The 18,300-nt window shown below is 42.7% G+C and overlaps 2 protein-coding genes and 1 long non-coding RNA gene across 3 annotated transcripts in view; 1 reads left to right on the top strand and 2 right to left on the bottom strand.

Annotated features, from left to right (window-relative positions):
• Positions 1 to 10,004, bottom strand: part of il23r (interleukin 23 receptor) — a 13,125-nt gene extending 3,121 nt beyond the window's left edge. The window contains exons 1-17 of the mRNA XM_034531735.1: positions 9,620 to 10,004; positions 9,428 to 9,534; positions 9,025 to 9,154; positions 8,371 to 8,546; positions 8,022 to 8,145; positions 7,784 to 7,950; positions 7,368 to 7,498; positions 7,094 to 7,271; positions 6,900 to 6,982; positions 5,723 to 5,924; positions 5,412 to 5,615; positions 5,015 to 5,113; positions 4,729 to 4,884; positions 1,813 to 1,953; positions 1,568 to 1,655; positions 967 to 1,057; positions 270 to 824 (exon numbers count right to left, since the gene is read on the bottom strand). Of these exons, the coding sequence (XP_034387626.1) occupies positions 270 to 824; positions 967 to 1,057; positions 1,568 to 1,655; positions 1,813 to 1,953; positions 4,729 to 4,884; positions 5,015 to 5,113; positions 5,412 to 5,615; positions 5,723 to 5,924; positions 6,900 to 6,982; positions 7,094 to 7,271; positions 7,368 to 7,498; positions 7,784 to 7,950; positions 8,022 to 8,145; positions 8,371 to 8,546; positions 9,025 to 9,154; positions 9,428 to 9,488 (2,586 nt within the window). The 5' untranslated portion in view covers positions 9,489 to 9,534; positions 9,620 to 10,004. The remainder of the gene's footprint in view (positions 1 to 269; positions 825 to 966; positions 1,058 to 1,567; positions 1,656 to 1,812; positions 1,954 to 4,728; positions 4,885 to 5,014; positions 5,114 to 5,411; positions 5,616 to 5,722; positions 5,925 to 6,899; positions 6,983 to 7,093; positions 7,272 to 7,367; positions 7,499 to 7,783; positions 7,951 to 8,021; positions 8,146 to 8,370; positions 8,547 to 9,024; positions 9,155 to 9,427; positions 9,535 to 9,619) is intronic.
• A 441-nt stretch (positions 10,005 to 10,445) lies between these two features.
• On the bottom strand, positions 10,446 to 18,158 carry LOC117729246 (cytochrome P450 2J1-like). The gene is made up of 9 exons (XM_034530145.1): positions 17,822 to 18,158; positions 15,773 to 15,935; positions 15,486 to 15,635; positions 14,551 to 14,711; positions 13,521 to 13,697; positions 13,294 to 13,432; positions 12,231 to 12,418; positions 11,692 to 11,833; positions 10,446 to 11,153 (listed from the first exon to the last, which is right to left on the bottom strand). Exons 1-9 carry the CDS (start codon positions 18,020 to 18,022, stop codon positions 10,978 to 10,980), a joined length of 1,497 nt encoding a protein of 498 aa, XP_034386036.1. The 5' UTR covers positions 18,023 to 18,158; the 3' UTR covers positions 10,446 to 10,977.
• LOC117729249 lies at positions 17,482 to 18,036 on the top strand. Its single transcript, XR_004609348.1, has 3 exons — positions 17,482 to 17,501; positions 17,655 to 17,722; positions 17,837 to 18,036. It is a non-coding gene; the product is annotated as an uncharacterized LOC117729249 (long non-coding RNA).
• Positions 18,159 to 18,300: the final 142 nt, after the last annotated feature.

Raw genomic sequence — 18,300 nt, forward strand, 5'->3', positions numbered from 1 at the left:
ACATTTATTGAAATGGCATTCAGTCAAACTCAAAACAGACCCCTTTTTCATTTATTAAAAGTTACAACAAGGAACTTTCATTTTGTGTTGATTTTACGTCCTTGTGATGTTTCTGACTCCCTTGAGAAAGAAAGGGGGCGCCCCCCCCCCCCCTCCCACAGCAATGCTCGCTTGTATATATATAATGCTTTCTTTGATCAGTTTCGTAGTGCAGATGGTGCCGTCGTCACGGCTACCTCCGTGTGTCACGCGGTGTTAGTGCCGCTCACCGCTGCTGCTTGTGGGAAATATCCACCGGTCAGCGTCTCAACTGTGTACTGGGAGAAACAAGTGGACTCGGGGATCAGTATTTCCCCCTGTTGGGAATCCAGAGAATCCGCTTCCATCCTGTTCTCGGGGCCCATCCTCCCAAGCAGGAAGTCTCCATCCAAGAAAATAGTCGTTTCGGGCGTTTTAGGCCACAGGAAACCGCCGGCGTCGGCGAGGGTCAACCCCAGGGCCGGATCGGAGAGATCCACCCGCTCGCCGGTCAGGAAGCCTCCCAGCAACCCCCCGAACGGACACCTGTCCTCCTCCCCGTCCCTCCGCTCGTCCTCCGTCTCCTTCCGCTCGTCCCACCGCGGGGCCGGCGTCGCCGCCTGGGGCTTGTAGCTGTCGACCTCCGTCGTCCCGGGACGCCACGTGGGCGAAGGCGTCTCCGCCGCGGCTCCCGATTGGACGTGGACGGTCGGGTACACGTCGTCCCTCTCCTCCTGAGAGACCAGGCTGATGGGCGACAGCGGCGGGTCGCTGTGAGTGGACGAGAGGAACGGTTCACTCCCGTACTGCAGGAGGACGGAGACAAAACACAACAGGGCTCATTGCAGACAGACACTTTGAAAGCAGAGAGTGACATCACTTCCTGCTTCAGGTGAACGTCTAGAAACGTCTAGTTCACACTTAAAGAGCTTCATCGGCTTCTGTTACCTCCAGTAGTTTGATGGCATTACTGTTTCCCAGTTTCGGTAAGTTTACATAAAGCCAGGCAGGTCCCCACGATACGCACTTCTGTTTGACTCTGAGAGAGAAAGACAATCAATGATTTAGTTTATTATCAGAACAAAGAAAAACAAAATGGTTACTCCGCTGCTGTTTGAGGTGGAAAAGGTACTCCGATCTTTTTACTTGAGTAAAAGTAGCAATTACCACATCGTAAACAAGTAATGTCAAACTTAAAGAAGTATTCATTCTGCAGAACGGCCCATTTCAGAATAATGTATATTATATCAATGGTTTATATAATTAGTGATGCATTAATGTGTTCAGCTGGCGGAGCTGATCTTAATAGGAAAAAAAAGTAAGATGTTGTATATATTAAGCCACACAAAATGGAAATACTCCCACCACCGGCTAGTGTGTGTTACGCAATGCCTCATTTTGAAGCACGTGCTCGTGGCATCCATCCCAGTTACTAGTCAAACGAAATCTACGCACATTAGAAATCCGTTGAAGGAGGAATCAGAATCCTTTCACTGTTATTAAAGGATGTCCGTTGTGACGACTGCTGATTTAATATGAATATTAATACCTTCGCCGCACACAGCTCCAGCACATCAGGTTGGCCACGATCGCTACAAAGAGGGTAACGATGAAAACCATCACAACCACCAGGCCGACTACAGGAGACAAGAAGGGATCTGTTTAGTGGAGCCAGAGAGCTCTTAAAACTCTTTGACCCCGCCCACTTAAAGATTCATTGTCCAGATGAATGCTTCCACCTTGATGAGGTTCATGCTGGTGCTTTTTTCAATGCGACGGCAGCAGGAGACTGACCTGCAGAGCCTTCATGCTGAGAGTAGACCCGACCCCCCCGCTGGCCTTCTCCTGCCGAGGTGGACGCAGTCATCTGCAGAGCCAGAGCTCCCTCGGGACAGTCCAGCCACATTTGCCTGGGGGCGGAGCCGGGCACCGTCACTGGGGAGGAGCCAAGGTCACAATTACTGTTGCTGTAGTTATTTTATGTTTGAAAAAAAGTCACTTATTTTCAGTGCTTTTCCACAAACATTTTGGTATCTGGAGTTCCTCCGAACCAGGCGGCAACATCCGGTTCTAAAAAGTGAAGCCAATGCTTCTTAAACCCGCACTCTCTCTCCTGACCACCAGGGGGCGACTCCTCTGGTTGTATAGAAGTCTATGCTTCATGTGTTAAAGCTGCATTCTCTCTACTGACCACCAGGGGGTGACTCCTCTGGTTGTATAGAAGTCTATGCTTCATGTGTTAAAGCTGCATTCTCTCTCCTGACCACCAGGGGGCGACTCCTCTGGTTGTATAGAAGTCTATATAAATGACTCTTCTTCTCTTGATTTATTCCCTCAGTAAACATTGTAAACGTGAGTTTATGGTCTCAATCTCTAGTTTCAAGTCTTCTTCAATACAGCGTGATGTTCATTTAGTAAATTATGGTCATTTAGAGTGAAACAGACCATAAACCAGCGTGTGCATTAAAACAGGGCATTGCCGTTTTGAAGCCTCGAGTTCGACATTCTGACTCTCGACCTGAGTTTAACTTTTTCATAATTTGCAGCAGCACCCGAGAGTCTGCAGAGGAAAGCCAATTTATTTACTGCGACTAAAGATTTTTAAAAAAAACGTTAGATGAAATGAGCAAATTGTGTCCATAACGCACCAAACATGTCACATAATAACAACAAGTAAGCGCTCAGCTGTTTTCACACTGAAGCTCCAGAAATAGTGTGTGAAGCATGCTTGGTAGTAGCAACCATAACGGTTGCATGTGTGCAGGTGGCCACACGGCTTCCTGTTCGTGGTCAAAGTCAGTTCTACAAAACTCTATGATTCACCGAAGGCTTTTAAAAAAAAATTTGCTTACTAGTGAACATCGACATCCCATAGTTGTACGTCGAGAAATTGCTTATAGCCTGTAACTCAGAGTCAGGCTTCCTGAGACTCTGAAGCAACTGTTCTGCTTCATTGGCTCTTTTCTTAGTGGATATCAGCTGTTTCAATAAATACATAGAAGTGCCCTATTACCAGCAATTATGAAGTGAACAATTATTTATTTATTCATTATATCAAACATTCATTTAGCCAGAATAATCCCACCGAGATTATGAATCTCCATTACGAGAGAGGGGGGAGGGGTTAGCTGAGATGGCAGACTGACAGACTTAAATATATATATATATATATATATATATATATATATATAATTCATTGTTAGGAAAAGTACATTGTGGGCTCAAACGATGCCTAATCCTGTTTCTACATGCAAAATAATCTAGTTTTTAAGACAACTTCAAAAACAAAAAGGTAGGTTCTGATTCGTCTGAATGATTTGAGGTTAAAGCTGCTGAAGTTTTTTTTTTGTGGCTTCAGTAGAGAACATATAGATACATTAGTTTGTGGAATATGGCCTCGTAGCAGTGTTTCTTCAGCATGTTATACTGGATCTAACTAATTAATTTACATGCATATATTTTTTTTTAGATAAAAATCTGACCCTCGGTATGTTTAAGACGCTCAGTGTGATGTTTAAAAGACAGAGTGTCTTCTGGGAAATGACCCGGGTGTTTACGGTACGTGAAGCGAGAGGTGAAACACCGTGCTGATGGCACTGCAGCGTCGTGGGAGTGGAGTAGCTTTCCACGATGCAACGGCAGGCTTGTGCAACATATATATATATATATATATATGTATATACACATACGCACACTACTGCGGATTTACTTTCCCACACACGTGTGCGTGCACATGGGCGAGGGCTGCACGCCTCGCCGAGGTGACGCACACGCGAGAACAGGAAACGACTCACGGTCACATCCAGCCGAGCGAATAGTTCGGTCCTTATTACAGGATGAGTCACGTTTCTTTAAATGAGCCGTCAACAAAAAAGAGGGATTTTTTTCACAGCATTGCAAAATTGGATTATGACATTTAGAAAATGCTAAACATTTGTCTATGATGTGAATTTAGGAGAGCTTATTTTCATTAATTAATGTCAATTATTGTTTTTTTAACAACGTCCTGAAGCCCAAGGGTCTTAATATATATATATATATATATATATATATATATATATATATATATATATATATATATATATATGTATATATTAAGATATATTCAGTTTTCTGTCACATGGAGAACATGGGGCACATGGAGCACATGAGGTGGGGGGGGGGGGCACATGGAGAACATGGGGCACATGGAGCACATGAGGTGGGGGGGGGACACATGGAGAACATGGGGCACATGGAGAACATGGGGCACATGGAGCACATGGGGTTGGGGGGGGCACATGGAGAACATGGGGCACATGGAGAACATGGGGCACATGGAGAACATGGGGTTGGGGGGGGCACATGGAGAACATGGGGCACATGGAGCACATGGGGTTGGGGGGGGCACATGGAGAACATGGGGCACATGGAGCACATGGGGCACATGGAGAACATGGAGAACATGGAGCACATGGGGCACATGGAGCACATGGGGTTGGGGGGGGCACATGGAGAACATGGGGTTGGGGGGGCACATGGAGCACATGGGGCACATGGGGTTGGGGGGGGCACATGGAGAACATGGAGCACATGGAGGACATGGAGCACATGGAGCACATGGAGCACATGGGGTTGGGGGGGGCACATGGGGCACATGGGGCACATGGGGCACATGGGGCACATGGGGCACATGGGGCGTATGCATTGAAATAAGACTGGAAAGCTCACCATTGAGTTTTGTGTAGCTGGCGTCCAGCGTCTGGAGATAGATGGTGTAGTTTGTGATGAAGCCTTTCTGCTCGACGACAGGCAGCTCGTCCCACTGGATCAGGATCCGTCTGGACTTGTGGACCAGAACCGACATGTTGGGACCGGACGTCGGCTCTGAAACGCGTACAAAAGGAGACAGAGGCCGTATATACACACCACGTGTCGTCTGATTCCCCTCCTCCATGTACCATGAGCTCAGATGATACTTATATAGTTTAAAAAAAAATGTAAACATGAATCTCACTCTGTTCTTTGGAGTAGACCAGACGGGATGATGGAGCACTGACGCCTCTGGTGGTCACAGCGTACAGAGAGATGTTGTACCTCACACCTGCAGACAGACCTTGAAACCACACAGGGGAACACGTTAAACGTGTCTCACCACGAGCTGCCACCAGGTTTCACAAACATTCACCTTTTGCGTATGAAGGTCGACTGCAAGAACGGATATTAAAATTTAGAAAGAAATGCACACGCTGGTGTAATTCACCCCGAATGGCCACAAGAGGCCGCTGCTGCTCCATCTCTGAAGACGTTTCTAAATGCCGTGTGCCATGGTATGTGATGCAACACCATTGCGTGTGTGTGAGGGTGTGTGTGTGTGTGTGTGTGTGTGTGTGTGTGTGTGTGTGTGTGTGTACCTCTGATGAAAGTGGAGTTTTGATCCAGGGCCATTTGTTGCCACTGCGGCTCTGCCACAGGAACGCTCGTCCACTCCAACACATGGTGCAGCGGTTCTCCTCCAGATGTTGACGGGCGTCCGTTCTCCGGCCACAACCAGGAGGCGAACACGGAGCTGCCGTCATCCGAAGGGACCAACTCTCTCAAGTCGGGTCCAAAAGCACCTGAAGAGTCAAGACGCCGAGACACCAGTCCACTTTATCCTCCTCTTTTTCTTCTTCTTTCTTTAAAACATCTTTAATCATGAAGGTTTGATGTAACGTTTGTGCACCTGAGCGTCCGAGCGGCACATCGGCCGATGGAGACGTCCCGTACGAGGTGACGGCGCTGATGCTCATTGCCCGGAGCTCCGTCGACACCTGAAGGGAACTCCGGCTCAATGAGGCAGGACAGGTCACTTCCTCTTTCTGGTCCTTGCCCAGAAAGATCCGGTAGCTCTGCACCGCGCCGCTGTAATCGTCTGGAGACGGAGGCTGAGGACGAAGGTCCACGCATCACTTATTCATCCGTTCTAAAAGGACTATTTTGACAGTTTGAAGAATATGGTTATTTATATATATATATATATATATATATATATATATATATATATATATATTACGTATATATATATATATATATATATATATATATATATATACTGTATACATTATATATTTTTAATTTAATGAATTATATATTTTTATATATATATATAATAAATATTATATATTATATATATATATATCTATACTGTATACATTATATATTTTTAATTTAATAAATTATATATATTTTTATATATATATATATAATAAATATTATATATTTATATATATATATTATATATATATTTATTTTAGTTTCTTTTCAGTAGTTAGATGAGAAGATTTAGATCATCATCATATTAAATATGAACCCGGATATCTGAATGAAGACTGAAAACCTACCGACACCTTTAATGCTCACTAATTAACACTTTATAATTTGATGTTTAATCCGTACTAAAAACAACAAATTGTGGTTTCGTGGGAGGTTATGTGACTATTTCTCCGCTCGGTAAAGTCTAGTGTAAATGAATATTGTTTCCTTCAAGTAAAGTGAGACAAAAATACCATTAAGAACAACACACAAAACATTGTAAATTTAAACTCCAATCACAATATAAAGCTTTATCACAGTAATTATAATGCAATATAAAAAACACTATAATCTATTCCAACCATGGGAATTACAATGCACTTTGATCCTTTAAGTATTATGATACTTGACCTTATAACATGTTTTATAATGTGTTATAAAGCATTCTTAATATGTATGTGCTTATAATTATAATTATGCACTGCTGTAAGAAGATTATAAGTATGTTTATTATGCGTGTTACCGTTATGGCATTTTTTTTACCATAAATGTATTTAATTGATGGCTATTTTTTGACCTAGAGATTCTTCGTATTAACGACACTTTACCTTCCACAAAACGGTCACCGTGCGCAGCCCGCCGGTCTCCGGGCCGCCGAACGTCCTCCACACGTGCATCTGCAGCGATGGACCTAGAGGTGAAGTTCAGCCACAAGTTGTGGGTTGTTATTTTTCTCTCACATCATCACAGACATCAGATCGACCTCCGTTGCACGATAAGGAAGGAACTGTGTGAGCTCGACCTTTACCGGGACTTCTGCCCCAAACCGACGGGCTCCACTTGCTGCAGGACGACCTCTCGCTGGAGTTTGACCCCGCCGCGCCGCCACACGTTCTCATCTTGACCTCGTAGTCGGTCAGAGGCCTCAGCCCGGCCACTCGAATCAAACCCTCGGCGAGTTCGGTTCCCGCTCCCGCTTCCTAGAAGAACATCGAGGCCTGGAGAGTCACGCGGCTGCAAAAAAACCAAAAGAACGCCCACAAAAGCTGTCACGAAAGCCGCGGCATCACTTTTACCCACGAGCCGCTAGCCGCGCGGAGATGGACGTCGGGTCGGAGACTCTCTGAGGATCCGGACGTTTCCCATCGCAACCGAGCTGCACTGGAGTTAAACTCTATCTGCACGATGCGAGGCCTTTCTGGTATCACTGCGAATACACAAGGACGTAGAGGGAGCATAAAATAACTCCAAAACAAAAAACTATAAACACTTTGGTAGTGACTCGAAAGGGTCAAAAACTGTTGCAACTGACGTTGAAAAGTGTTCACTGCAACTGGGGCCGAGGTGGGACAAGTGTTCCCCTTTCAAAAGAAGTATTACAAAGATAGAGAAAACAGTTTGAAGGTCAACTCCGTCAAACTAACGCGGCGGTTAGCAGGAATTAACAGGATGCCTCGGTTCTCTTTAAAAGGCTTCAGAAATGAGAGCTCACTTATATCCTTTACACGGAGCGTGAACGGATCAGAAGGCGACGCTCCAAAGTGGTTGTAAGCCGTGATGATCAACCGGTGAGTCGAGTCTTCGTCTATCTCTGCTCGACGTATTGCGACATCTCCGGCACCCCGGATCTGATCGAACAGGATCTGGGTCCCATTTTCTCTGATAATAAATAAATAAATTAGAATAAGTGTTGGCAGTAGCTTCATTTGAGCTGTGATTTGACAGCGTACCTGCAGAGGGACACGTTGTAGGTGGTGAGGAGGTGTGTTTCCCGTCCTCTCTCCCAGGTGCAGGTGATCAAGACGGAGCTCCTTGACATTTCACAGAGAACATTTTCAGGTTTATCTGGAGGGACTTCAAGCCCAGAGCAGGGAAAACAGAAGAGAAAAATAATGAAAAGCAGGCGACATTTGTGTCCTTATGTCTACCAGAGTGCTCACGGACATTGAAGGCATGAAGGGGTGAATGCACCCCTTCATGCCTTCACTGTGCAGGTCATTTGCACATCAATTCTCTCTATTGCTCTTTTCTTTCTAATTCCCACGATGCACACTCGGTGCGATTGGGAACTGTACATACGGCCGCCGTGCAGGTCCAGTCCAGCGACGACCTTAGTCAGCTGCTCCTTCTTCAGCTTGCAGAGCACGACGGATCGTGGCTTCCGCACATTGAACAGACTGAATATCACCGTGGTGCTGTTGAATTTCTTCGAAGGAGTCACAGTCTCACCATTCAGCTTCAAGTATAATGTGGAACTGGAAGACAAAAACACCACTGCATCAGAACATCGCTGAACGCATTTTATAAATATACATACATATATATATATATATAAATATATATATATATATATATAAATAGATTTATATATATTTAAATAAATATAAATAAATTTATATTTACAGTGAATATATGTACTTATTTATATATATATAAATATATATAAATATAAATAAATATAAATATATTTATATATTTAAATATATATATATATATAAATAAATATATTTATATATATTTAAATAAATATAAATAAATTTATATTTACAGTGAATATATGTACTTATTTATATATATATACATATATATATAAATATATATATAAATATAAATAAATATAAATATAAATATATTTATATATTTAAATATATTTATATATATAAATAAATATATTTATATGTATATATATGTATATTCATATATTTCTCATATTATATTCAATTATATTTCTACCTCCCCTGAAGGTTCGGGACAAAGCAGTACACCGTGAGGTTCGAGCCGATGAGGAAGAGTGGAGATGGATTTACGGTCAGGTAGCCAGAGGCGATGAAGCGCTGGCAGCCGGCAGGAGGCAAAGGGCCGCCTGTCCACAATAAAAACGGACCCAGAGGATTTAAAAAGGTGCATTTCAATACCTGCCATACAGTGAACATGTTTAAATCCCAAGAGGCAGGGATGTAAACTCCCTCTCTTCCCATTTTATTTGTCAATACCCATTGTTGGATTTGCAAGAACACAAGCCAAAAAGAAAAAAAAGTAAAGTGTCTTTCTATAATAATTTGACTGCTATACAAAAATAGTGAATCAGAGACAGAAACAGGCCGACAGTGTAATGACTAGACGGGTGGACACTCACGCTTGAAGGGAAAACCCAGAAGTGTAATAATGAATCTCCAAAGGGTTGAGGAGAGATTCATCTCAGCTCATCTCTCTTTTAATCCCTTAGAATCCACTCGTCCGTAACTGAAATAATTTTAGAAAAAAGGTATATATACTTCAATAGGGGGGGATTTCTCTCTCGTACATCAAGCGACGTTCAAAAACTCACCTCCTCCATCGGAGTGTTGCAGGAGACGCTCTGGCCAACGTGAGGAGCGGACGCCGTTTCGTTGAGCTTCGGCACAGCGGACACGATAACAAGATCGAGATCAAGATCACCAGAATTTCACGCCGTGTTTCTTATCCGGAGACAATCCGTGGTTCTCAAACCGTCTCTTCCACAGAACGACTGAATCTGACTCTTGCACGATGGATTGAGACATCTTCAAAAAGAGGCCAGTGACCTAGTTTTGGTGGCAGTCTGGCAAAAAGACACTTTGAACGTCGGCTCCAGAGCTCTTAGAGCTTTTGGTTGTCCTACTTCGGCTGCTTGTTTTTTGTTTTTTTACATCACCACAAAAAACGGTTGAGTCAACTAAAGATCATCGGTGCTGAGAACCTGCTCTCATTAAACACACGCTGCCGTCAGCAGATCATCAAGAGTCTTTCTTTTTGTTACTTTGAAGAAAACGTTCATTAAAAAAACATGACAAACATATTATTTATACTGCCGTCTCTGAACTGGTAATAAATAACCATGTGCTGTTTTTTCCTTTTTAAAGCGAGGTTTGTAAAACAAACTGCTTTCAGTGCAAAAAGAGGTCACCTCACAATAAAAATTAATATATATATTCCTATATTCTTCTCATTTAGCTGGTTGCTTATGTTCATATTCCCTCAAGAGTGTCAGAGACACTTTTCTCAAGCTATTATAGTTTTTTTTTTTTGTGTGTGTGACGCTGGTTTGTTGTTCCATTTCTAACTTCAAAAGCTCGACAGGGAAAACCCTGAAGGTGCTTCATGTTCACATGAAAAGAAAAAAGAGACCGCGAGCTTAAACTTTCATGTTTTTATATGTCAGTTCACAAAAGTTAACAAAAAAGAAGAAAAATAGCTTCAAAAGTGCTGCTTTCTGTAATGTAAAAAAAAGAAAAAAAGTAAAGGTTTAGCAAATCTGCTGTTTCAGTATTTCAGTTTTTAGTTAACAGTGTTTTTTTTTTTTTAGGCAATAGAAAGGCTAATTTTTTTTACAGTAGGTTACATTAATAACATAAAATATGTTTTAAAAGACGATTGATTAAGATGAAAAACAAAATGTCCACATTATGTTTGATCAAATTATAATAAAAGAGACAGACAGACAGACACGCACACACACACACACACACACACACACACACACACACACACACACACACACACACACACACACACACACACACACACACACACACACACACACACACACACACTCAAACAGACAGACACTGTTAATCTACAGCAGCTGTATGGCCCACGTGGGTTCGAGGCCCACGTGGGTTCGAGGCCCACGTGGGTTCGAGGCCCACGTGGGTTCGAGGCCCCGGCTCAGCGCGGAGCGGCGCGGAGGCGATACGGTTTGGGGCACAGAGTCGCTCCGAGCTTGAACTCCAGACCGGGTTTCTCTCCGGCCGGCGGCGAAAAGGAGAACCTCTGGAGGAGGGAGGTAAAGAAGAGGAACAACTCCATCCGGGCCAGCGGCTCCCCGAGACACATGCGTTTACCTGAGAGCACGACAACAACAACAACAACAACAACAACAACAACACGCGTTATTTACTTTGAGTTACGTTGCTGCAGCTCAGGGTCACAACCACGACGAATGGCGCTTCTGTCGAGCGTTTTTCAAACGATGTACTACAGAAACAGTCTCACCGTCTTTACTAAAAACATTTTCACATTTTATTTTTAAATCGTTTGCTCTCTTTCTTCACGGCGCTCTGGAGTTATTGGAAGTGTTCGTCTCTCTCTCGGTTTACAGCTCCTCTACAACCTGTACAACGTCACCATAGACGGATTTATTAACATTAGTGCCGCCTGATCTTTATTTTAAAACCGTGCAGAAAAACAGACTTTAAAATCAGAAGGAAAAGACGTGAAAAAGGTGAGTTCTTTGCAGCTCGAGTAAACGATTAAACATGCAAATGACATGCGAACGACTGCAAGCAACGGTGCGCACCTTTGTTGAGTTCTAATCTGCGAAGCCCCCTTTTTAAAAAGCTTTTTAATTAACACACTGCTGCCGTTGTCGTGCCGACTGACCCGCTGAGAAGGGAAGGAACGCTTCCCTCTTCCTGAAGTTGCCGTCCTGGTCCAGGAAGTGCTGCGGGTTGAAGGCGTGCGGCGTTTCCCACATGGACTCGTCTCGGAGCACCGATGTGAGCGCCGGCATGATGATGGTGCCCTGAGCGGAGGAAGAAGAAGAAGAAGAAGAGGAAGAAGAAGAAGAAGAAGAAGAAAAAGAAAAAGAAGAAGAAGACAAATCAAAATCCTTTTAGTTGACAAATTACTTGAGAAATGCCGTTTCCGAGGGCGAGAAGCCAACTGGGCTGATTAAGATATTAAGATATGATCAAATGCTCCCAGAAGAGCAACTAAAATGGGACATAACATGTCGAATTTTGGTCAAATTAATGTATTATCTGTAAAATACAACTAGTGCAGCACTGGTTTCGTGCATTTCAGGGTCATTACTTATTCAACGGGGTCGTCATAACTCAACACACGTGAATATTTTCCCTGATTTTACCTCAATTACCATCGTTCACGCGTTCATTTTATAAGTAAATCGCCATGGCTACCTTGGGGAACGTGAACTCCCCCAGCGTGGTGTCCCGGCCGGCCATGTGGACCAGATTGAGCGGCAGGATGTTGGCCATCCTCTGGATCTCGTGGAGGACGGCGTCCGTGTACGGCATCTGCTCCTTGTCAGACATGGAGGGCTGCTTGGAGGAACCCACCACGGAGTCGATCTCGGCCTGGACCGCCGCTGCAGAGGAAACAGGAAGGAGGGGGGGACGCCATCCCACACACTTTCACTAATGTTAATGATTGCTCCCTGACCACGTCATTTAAAAACCATGCAGGAAAGGGATAGATAGATCACTCTCTCTCTCTCCCTTTCTCTGTCTCTCCTTCCCTCCCTCCCTCTCCCCCCTCTCTCTCTCTCTGTGTCTCTTTGTGTCTCTCTTGCTCCCTCCCTCCCTCCTTCTCTCTCTCTCTCTCTCTGTGTTTCTGTCCCTCTCTCTCTCTCTCTGTGTTTCTGTCCCTCTCTCTCTCTTTCTGTGTTTCTCTCTCTCTCCCCTCTCGCTCTCTTCGTGTCTCTCTTGCTCCCTCCCTCCCTCCTTCTCTCTCTCTCTCTCTGTGTTTCTGTCCCTCCCTCACTCTCTCTCTCTCTCCCTTTCTCTGTCTCTCCTTCCCTCCCTCCCTCTCCCCCCTCTCTCTCTCCGTCTCTCTCTCTGTGTCTCTTCGTGTCTCTCTTGCTCCCTCCCTCCTTCTCTCTCTCTCTCTCTGTGTTTCTGTCCCTCTCTCTCTCTTTCTGTGTTTCTCTCTCTCTCCCCTCTCGCTCTCTTCGCGTCTCTCTTGCTCCCTCCCTCCCTCCTTCTCTCTCTCTCTCTTTCTGTGTTTCTCTCTCTCTCCCCTCTCGCTCTCTTCGCGTCTCTCTTGCTCTCTCTCTCCCTCCCTCTCCCCTCTCGGTCTCTCTGTGTTTCTGTCCCTCCCTCTTTCACTCTCTCTCTCTCTTCGCGTCTCTCTTGCTCCCTCCCTCCTTCCTTCCTTCCTTCCTTCTCTCTCTCTCTGTCTCTCTCTCTCCCTCTCTCTGTCACACACACACACACACACACACACACACACACACACACACACCTTGTATGTGAGGGTAGTGGATCATGTAGAGCAGTCCCCAGTGCAACGTGGTCGTCGTGGTTTCAGTGCCAGCAACAAACAGGTCCATGGTGCAATAACAGAGGTTCTTGAAGTCGTAGCCGGCGTCCTCGTCCTCCTTCTGTCAACAACGCGAGAGAGAAGAGTTCTTTTTTTTTAGAAAGTGAAGACGAGGACCGACGCACCGGCGACGCTTTCCCAGCGCTCACCTCTCCCATCTCCACGAGGAAGCAGTCGATGTAGTCCCTCGGCGAGGAGGCGTCCAGGCTCTCTTTGTGCTCTTCGACCTTCACTTGAATGAAGTCCAGGAGGGTTTTGACCAGAGAGAACATCCTCTGGTGAGGTCCGGGGAGCCGCCTCATCAGCCAGGGGGCGACGTTATACACCTGCAGGGCACGAAGGCGGTTATCTGGGGCGTAAAAGGCAAAATACACAGGTGGAGGCGGCACATTTGCATTTTGCCCCCCACAAAAAAAAGAAAATTCAAAGAGACTGGGATGATTAAGATGATGTAATATGATAAATGGACATATTGTGTAGTGCCGGTTCGTCTATAACTATCACCACAAAAGTGCAGCAGTGGTTTTGTACATTTTAGGCCCATTACTTAATATTTCCCTTAGTATTACAGGATTTATTTAAACTAATTTCTTACCCTACAGAAACTCATTATCATCATTTTGGGGGTACATGCAGACAATTATTATATCTATCTAAATATAATATTTTTTATATTAAAAAAAAACTAAACTGGCTATTACTATAATTAAAGTACAGCTAAACACTACTTACAATCTAATTATGTAATATATAACGATATAACAGCGAGCATTTTTTATATTTTTCTTTACCAATAATATGTTTTTTATATTTAAATTCACTTGAATAAATAATTCATACAACAATGTCAACAGACTCCAGTATTTTAACATTGTCGTATGAATTATTTTACTTTTTTAAAGGATCTGACTCCTCCTTCCACTAGTGGTGACCATATTTATTTATGTATTCATCTTTGTGTCCTGGCCAAGACAGCAGTAGCACATTAAAGACGTTTCAGACACATAGTATTCAACGTCAGGTTAATTTTTGTCCTATAACCCTTTCAACAAAAATAGCTATTAGAATACACTTTGGACATAAGGGCTCTGTCTGGGGCAAAAAAAAAATTAGAATAATTCTTTATTATATAAAAATTGTTAAGATTATTGCGCGCCGCGTCGTACAAATCAGGCTCACCTGTGCCCAAAAGCCTCCTTCTAGGTACACTAACTCGGTGAAGGCCTGAAGCATGAACTGGTGCTGCTTGTCAGAGTATTCAAAGCGTTCCCCAAACACCAGGCAGGAGATGATGTTGGACACGGCCTGGTTGATCGGCGGCTGGGCATCAAAAGGCTCGCCTGTAAAGTAAAGACAAAACGTAGATAAGACACACATAAAAAAATATATATATATATATATATATATATATATATATATATATGTATACCTTCCTTTTACAAATACAATAGATACAAGTGGTAGAAAGAAAGCATGCATTTTGTACTTACATTTTAAGTGTTCTTTGAAGAATTTAAAGATATAGTAATATATTTTAAAATATATACATATTATATATATATATATATATATATATATGCATACCGGTACATACATATTATATACATATATATATATAAATTATATATACACACAATATGTATATATATAAACTATATACATAGAATATATATAATATATATATATACACACAATATGTACTGTATATATATAAAATATATATAATATGTATATATATATATATGTTTAAATTCTTCAAAGAACACTTAAAATGCAAGTGCAAAATGCATGCTTTCTTTCTACAACTTGTATCTATTGTATTTGTAAAAGGAAGGTTTTCAGTATTTTATTTGTTTTTAAATCTAGAGCACTTTAAGCCTCCGTCTGTATGAATTGTGTTATAAGAATAAAGATTAGTATTATTATTTGTGTGAAATTGTGATAATTAGCATACACATTTTTGGATTATGGCCAAAAATGATGTATTGTGATGTCAAAGTGACCTTTGGACCACCACATTACAGACAGACAACCCAAAGATGTCAAAAAATAATGCTTCCTCGTAAAAAAAGCCTATTAGTTGTTGCTTGTAGAGAGAAACATGAGATCAGTGCCTTGCTGAAGGGCAAACGCCTCCGTGAGGTAATGACACTCCTGCTGGATGGACAGCTCCAGGCTCTTCTTGCCCACGCCAAAGTTTCTGAGTGTACGGATAGCAAATCTCCTCTGCTGCTTCCACTGGTGGCCATTTGTTATCACCAGACCTGTGGGAAACCAGAAGAGCGTGAGAGCCGAAAGGATACAACTAACAGCTAGCCGGATGCTAATATCGCTACCGTGCTATGGTGTCATCGCACAAACTAGCAGCTAACGTTGTAAACAAAATGCAACACAGCGCCACCTTTGTTGCAGGTCAATGCATCGAACAGCGGTATGTAGGGGCGGTCCACGTAGTCCTCTCCTTTTAGGACCAGGGCCTCTCTCACAAGCTTGTAGCTGTTGAGGACCACGATCCTTCCGCCGAAGAGCCGGAGGCTGAAGATGTTTCCATATTTCGCTGCAAACTGAACACAGAGAGCAGACTTGGGAGTTGGGACCTACTTTCTGAGGGATGTGGTGGGGCAGCAAGAGACCCCGTCTGGCTTTAGAGGACCACAGCCGGCTGCAGTAGGTATTACGGACCACTGTAGCCCAAATGTGTTTCTCTTCGTCCTAAACTCCCGTGTGGTTATTTTGTGGTATAGCGTCTTGTAAACCCCAAACTTTATTCTCAAAATACATTTCATTTCCCTATTTGTTTTCATAATTATGTTTCAAGAACCAGGTTAACTTCTTCTAATGCACCACTTCATAAAAACAATTTTTTTTGTTTGTTTTTTAAAGCTCAATTCTCTCTATATAAATATATATATAATTTTTTTTCCGATTTAAAAGACAACCACACAAATGAACTGCATGTTGAAACCAAATGGCTCATATCTCGGTGATCTTGGACTTTCTATGTGTGCAATCTGTGTGGAATCGTCTTGCTTTTTGCTATCTGGCTTTTTCTGATAGCACAGAGTTTCGGGTTGCTTGTTTCCGGAAACGTGCCGAGTGGGCTGATTATAATTATGATATTTTAATAATTCTTTTAGTTGGTGTTTGAGTTGTGTTGAAATGGCTGACTAATTATATTGTAGCCCAGGTTCTGTTGTTTAATTTGATGTGTAATATCAATATATTTGCTATGGATTATTTTAATGTTTTAACCATAATGTGTAATAATGTGTCAATATCCCCCTATATAGAGGGGCTCGGTGTTAGTATGGTTTTAATTAAAAGAAACATGGTGTTCATTTATTTTAATGACAACCACAAAGTGTGCAGGTTTTGTCACTGCAGTGTATAAAAAAATGACTACAAGACGCACAAAAAGACTGCAATGAGAGAACCGGAACAACTAAGAGGTGCAACATGGCTGCAAAGAAACTCACAACAGCTATGAAAAGGGGCAAAACAACAACAAAGGGACACAAAACAACAACAAACAGACACAAAATGACCACCAAGAGACAAAACTATACAAAATTAAAAGTGTTAAACTAAAAGGTCGCTTTCTGTATTTATTTAAAAATGCAGAAAGTGCACTGCTCTTCTTTAAGATTTTAATCTTTTAAGGATCTGCTTTTATAACGTTCAAATATTGGGAAAGTATGAATATCATCATTTAATTTGAGCTGACTTTGCCTTTAGTTTTTAATTACAGTAAAAATATCATGAACATATTACATGGACGTAGCAGAGGTCCTTCTGAAGAAGAATCCAGTGGAAATGTTAGCTAACTAATGAAGAACATGTTTTTATTACATATTAAAGATTATGATTTGGAAATATTATATACTGTTCGAAACGTCTTTTTTTTTTTATATAAAAAAAAAAAAACAGTAGTGTAACTTCACATGTTATTATAATTTCATTTCATATAATGTCCTAAATAATCTTGTTTTTGACTTATATCAAAATGGACAAATCATTGCTTAAATTTAAGTCAATCTCCGTGCTTTTTGGGCTGTACGCGCCCCCGTACCGTAACACCTGGAGTAGCGGTGCGTCACATTTCAAGCGGAGGCTCACGTGACCGCAGGCACGTGAGTTATTATTTGCTTTACAGATGTGGAAAATAAATTAAATAAATAATAATACTTCATTGATACTCGGGGGGGTGAATTCACAACCAACTCAGCAGGTTGTAAAGTAGTTTAAAAGAACAGCTCTACGTTTACCTGTTTGTTTCCCTGCAGGTAAAATGACCGTTTAGGGCGGTGGAAAGCGTGTCCAGGTAAAAGGTAACACAGGGAGGGAATCACATGTAAGGGGTAACACTATTCCACATAACACCGGGCTTGTTTGTGCATGTGTGTGTTTGTTTGTTTGTTTGTTTGTTTGCACATCGATCCTAATAACGTACCTCTCCGATCTGCAGGTGGAATCTGCGGTGGTCCATGCGATGCAGGTCCCCGATGAAAGGAAGAGCCCAGGGCCCCGGGGGGAAGTTCGGCGGAGCTCGGTTCTTCCAAACATCCGCGAACAGCAGCAGAACGAACAGAAATATCAAAACGGTCCCTCCGCCCATCCACTCCAAGCCGAGCGCGTTGCGCACGGCCTCCATCCGGATGGCTCGACGGTGCCAACGTGTTTATTTTAACGGCGTTTAACTTCTGCGAGCGCAAAGTGGTCCGAGGTCGGTTAGGGGGACGTGGGCGGAATGTTTGTGTTTCACGGGTATGGAAATCGAATCGTTATATAAGGGGAGACTTTTGTTTGCGTTTCTGACCTTCAAAATAAAAGCACAAGAAACACACGCAGGAAAGAGACTTTGACGAGTATAGTGCTCAGTAGCTCCATTAAAGTCACATTTAATGCTTTGTTTTTGTTTTGTTTTGGTCA

Source organism: Cyclopterus lumpus, chromosome 4, assembly GCF_009769545.1.
Source record: "Cyclopterus lumpus isolate fCycLum1 chromosome 4, fCycLum1.pri, whole genome shotgun sequence".
NCBI classification, from domain to species: Eukaryota; Metazoa; Chordata; class Actinopteri; order Perciformes; family Cyclopteridae; genus Cyclopterus; species Cyclopterus lumpus.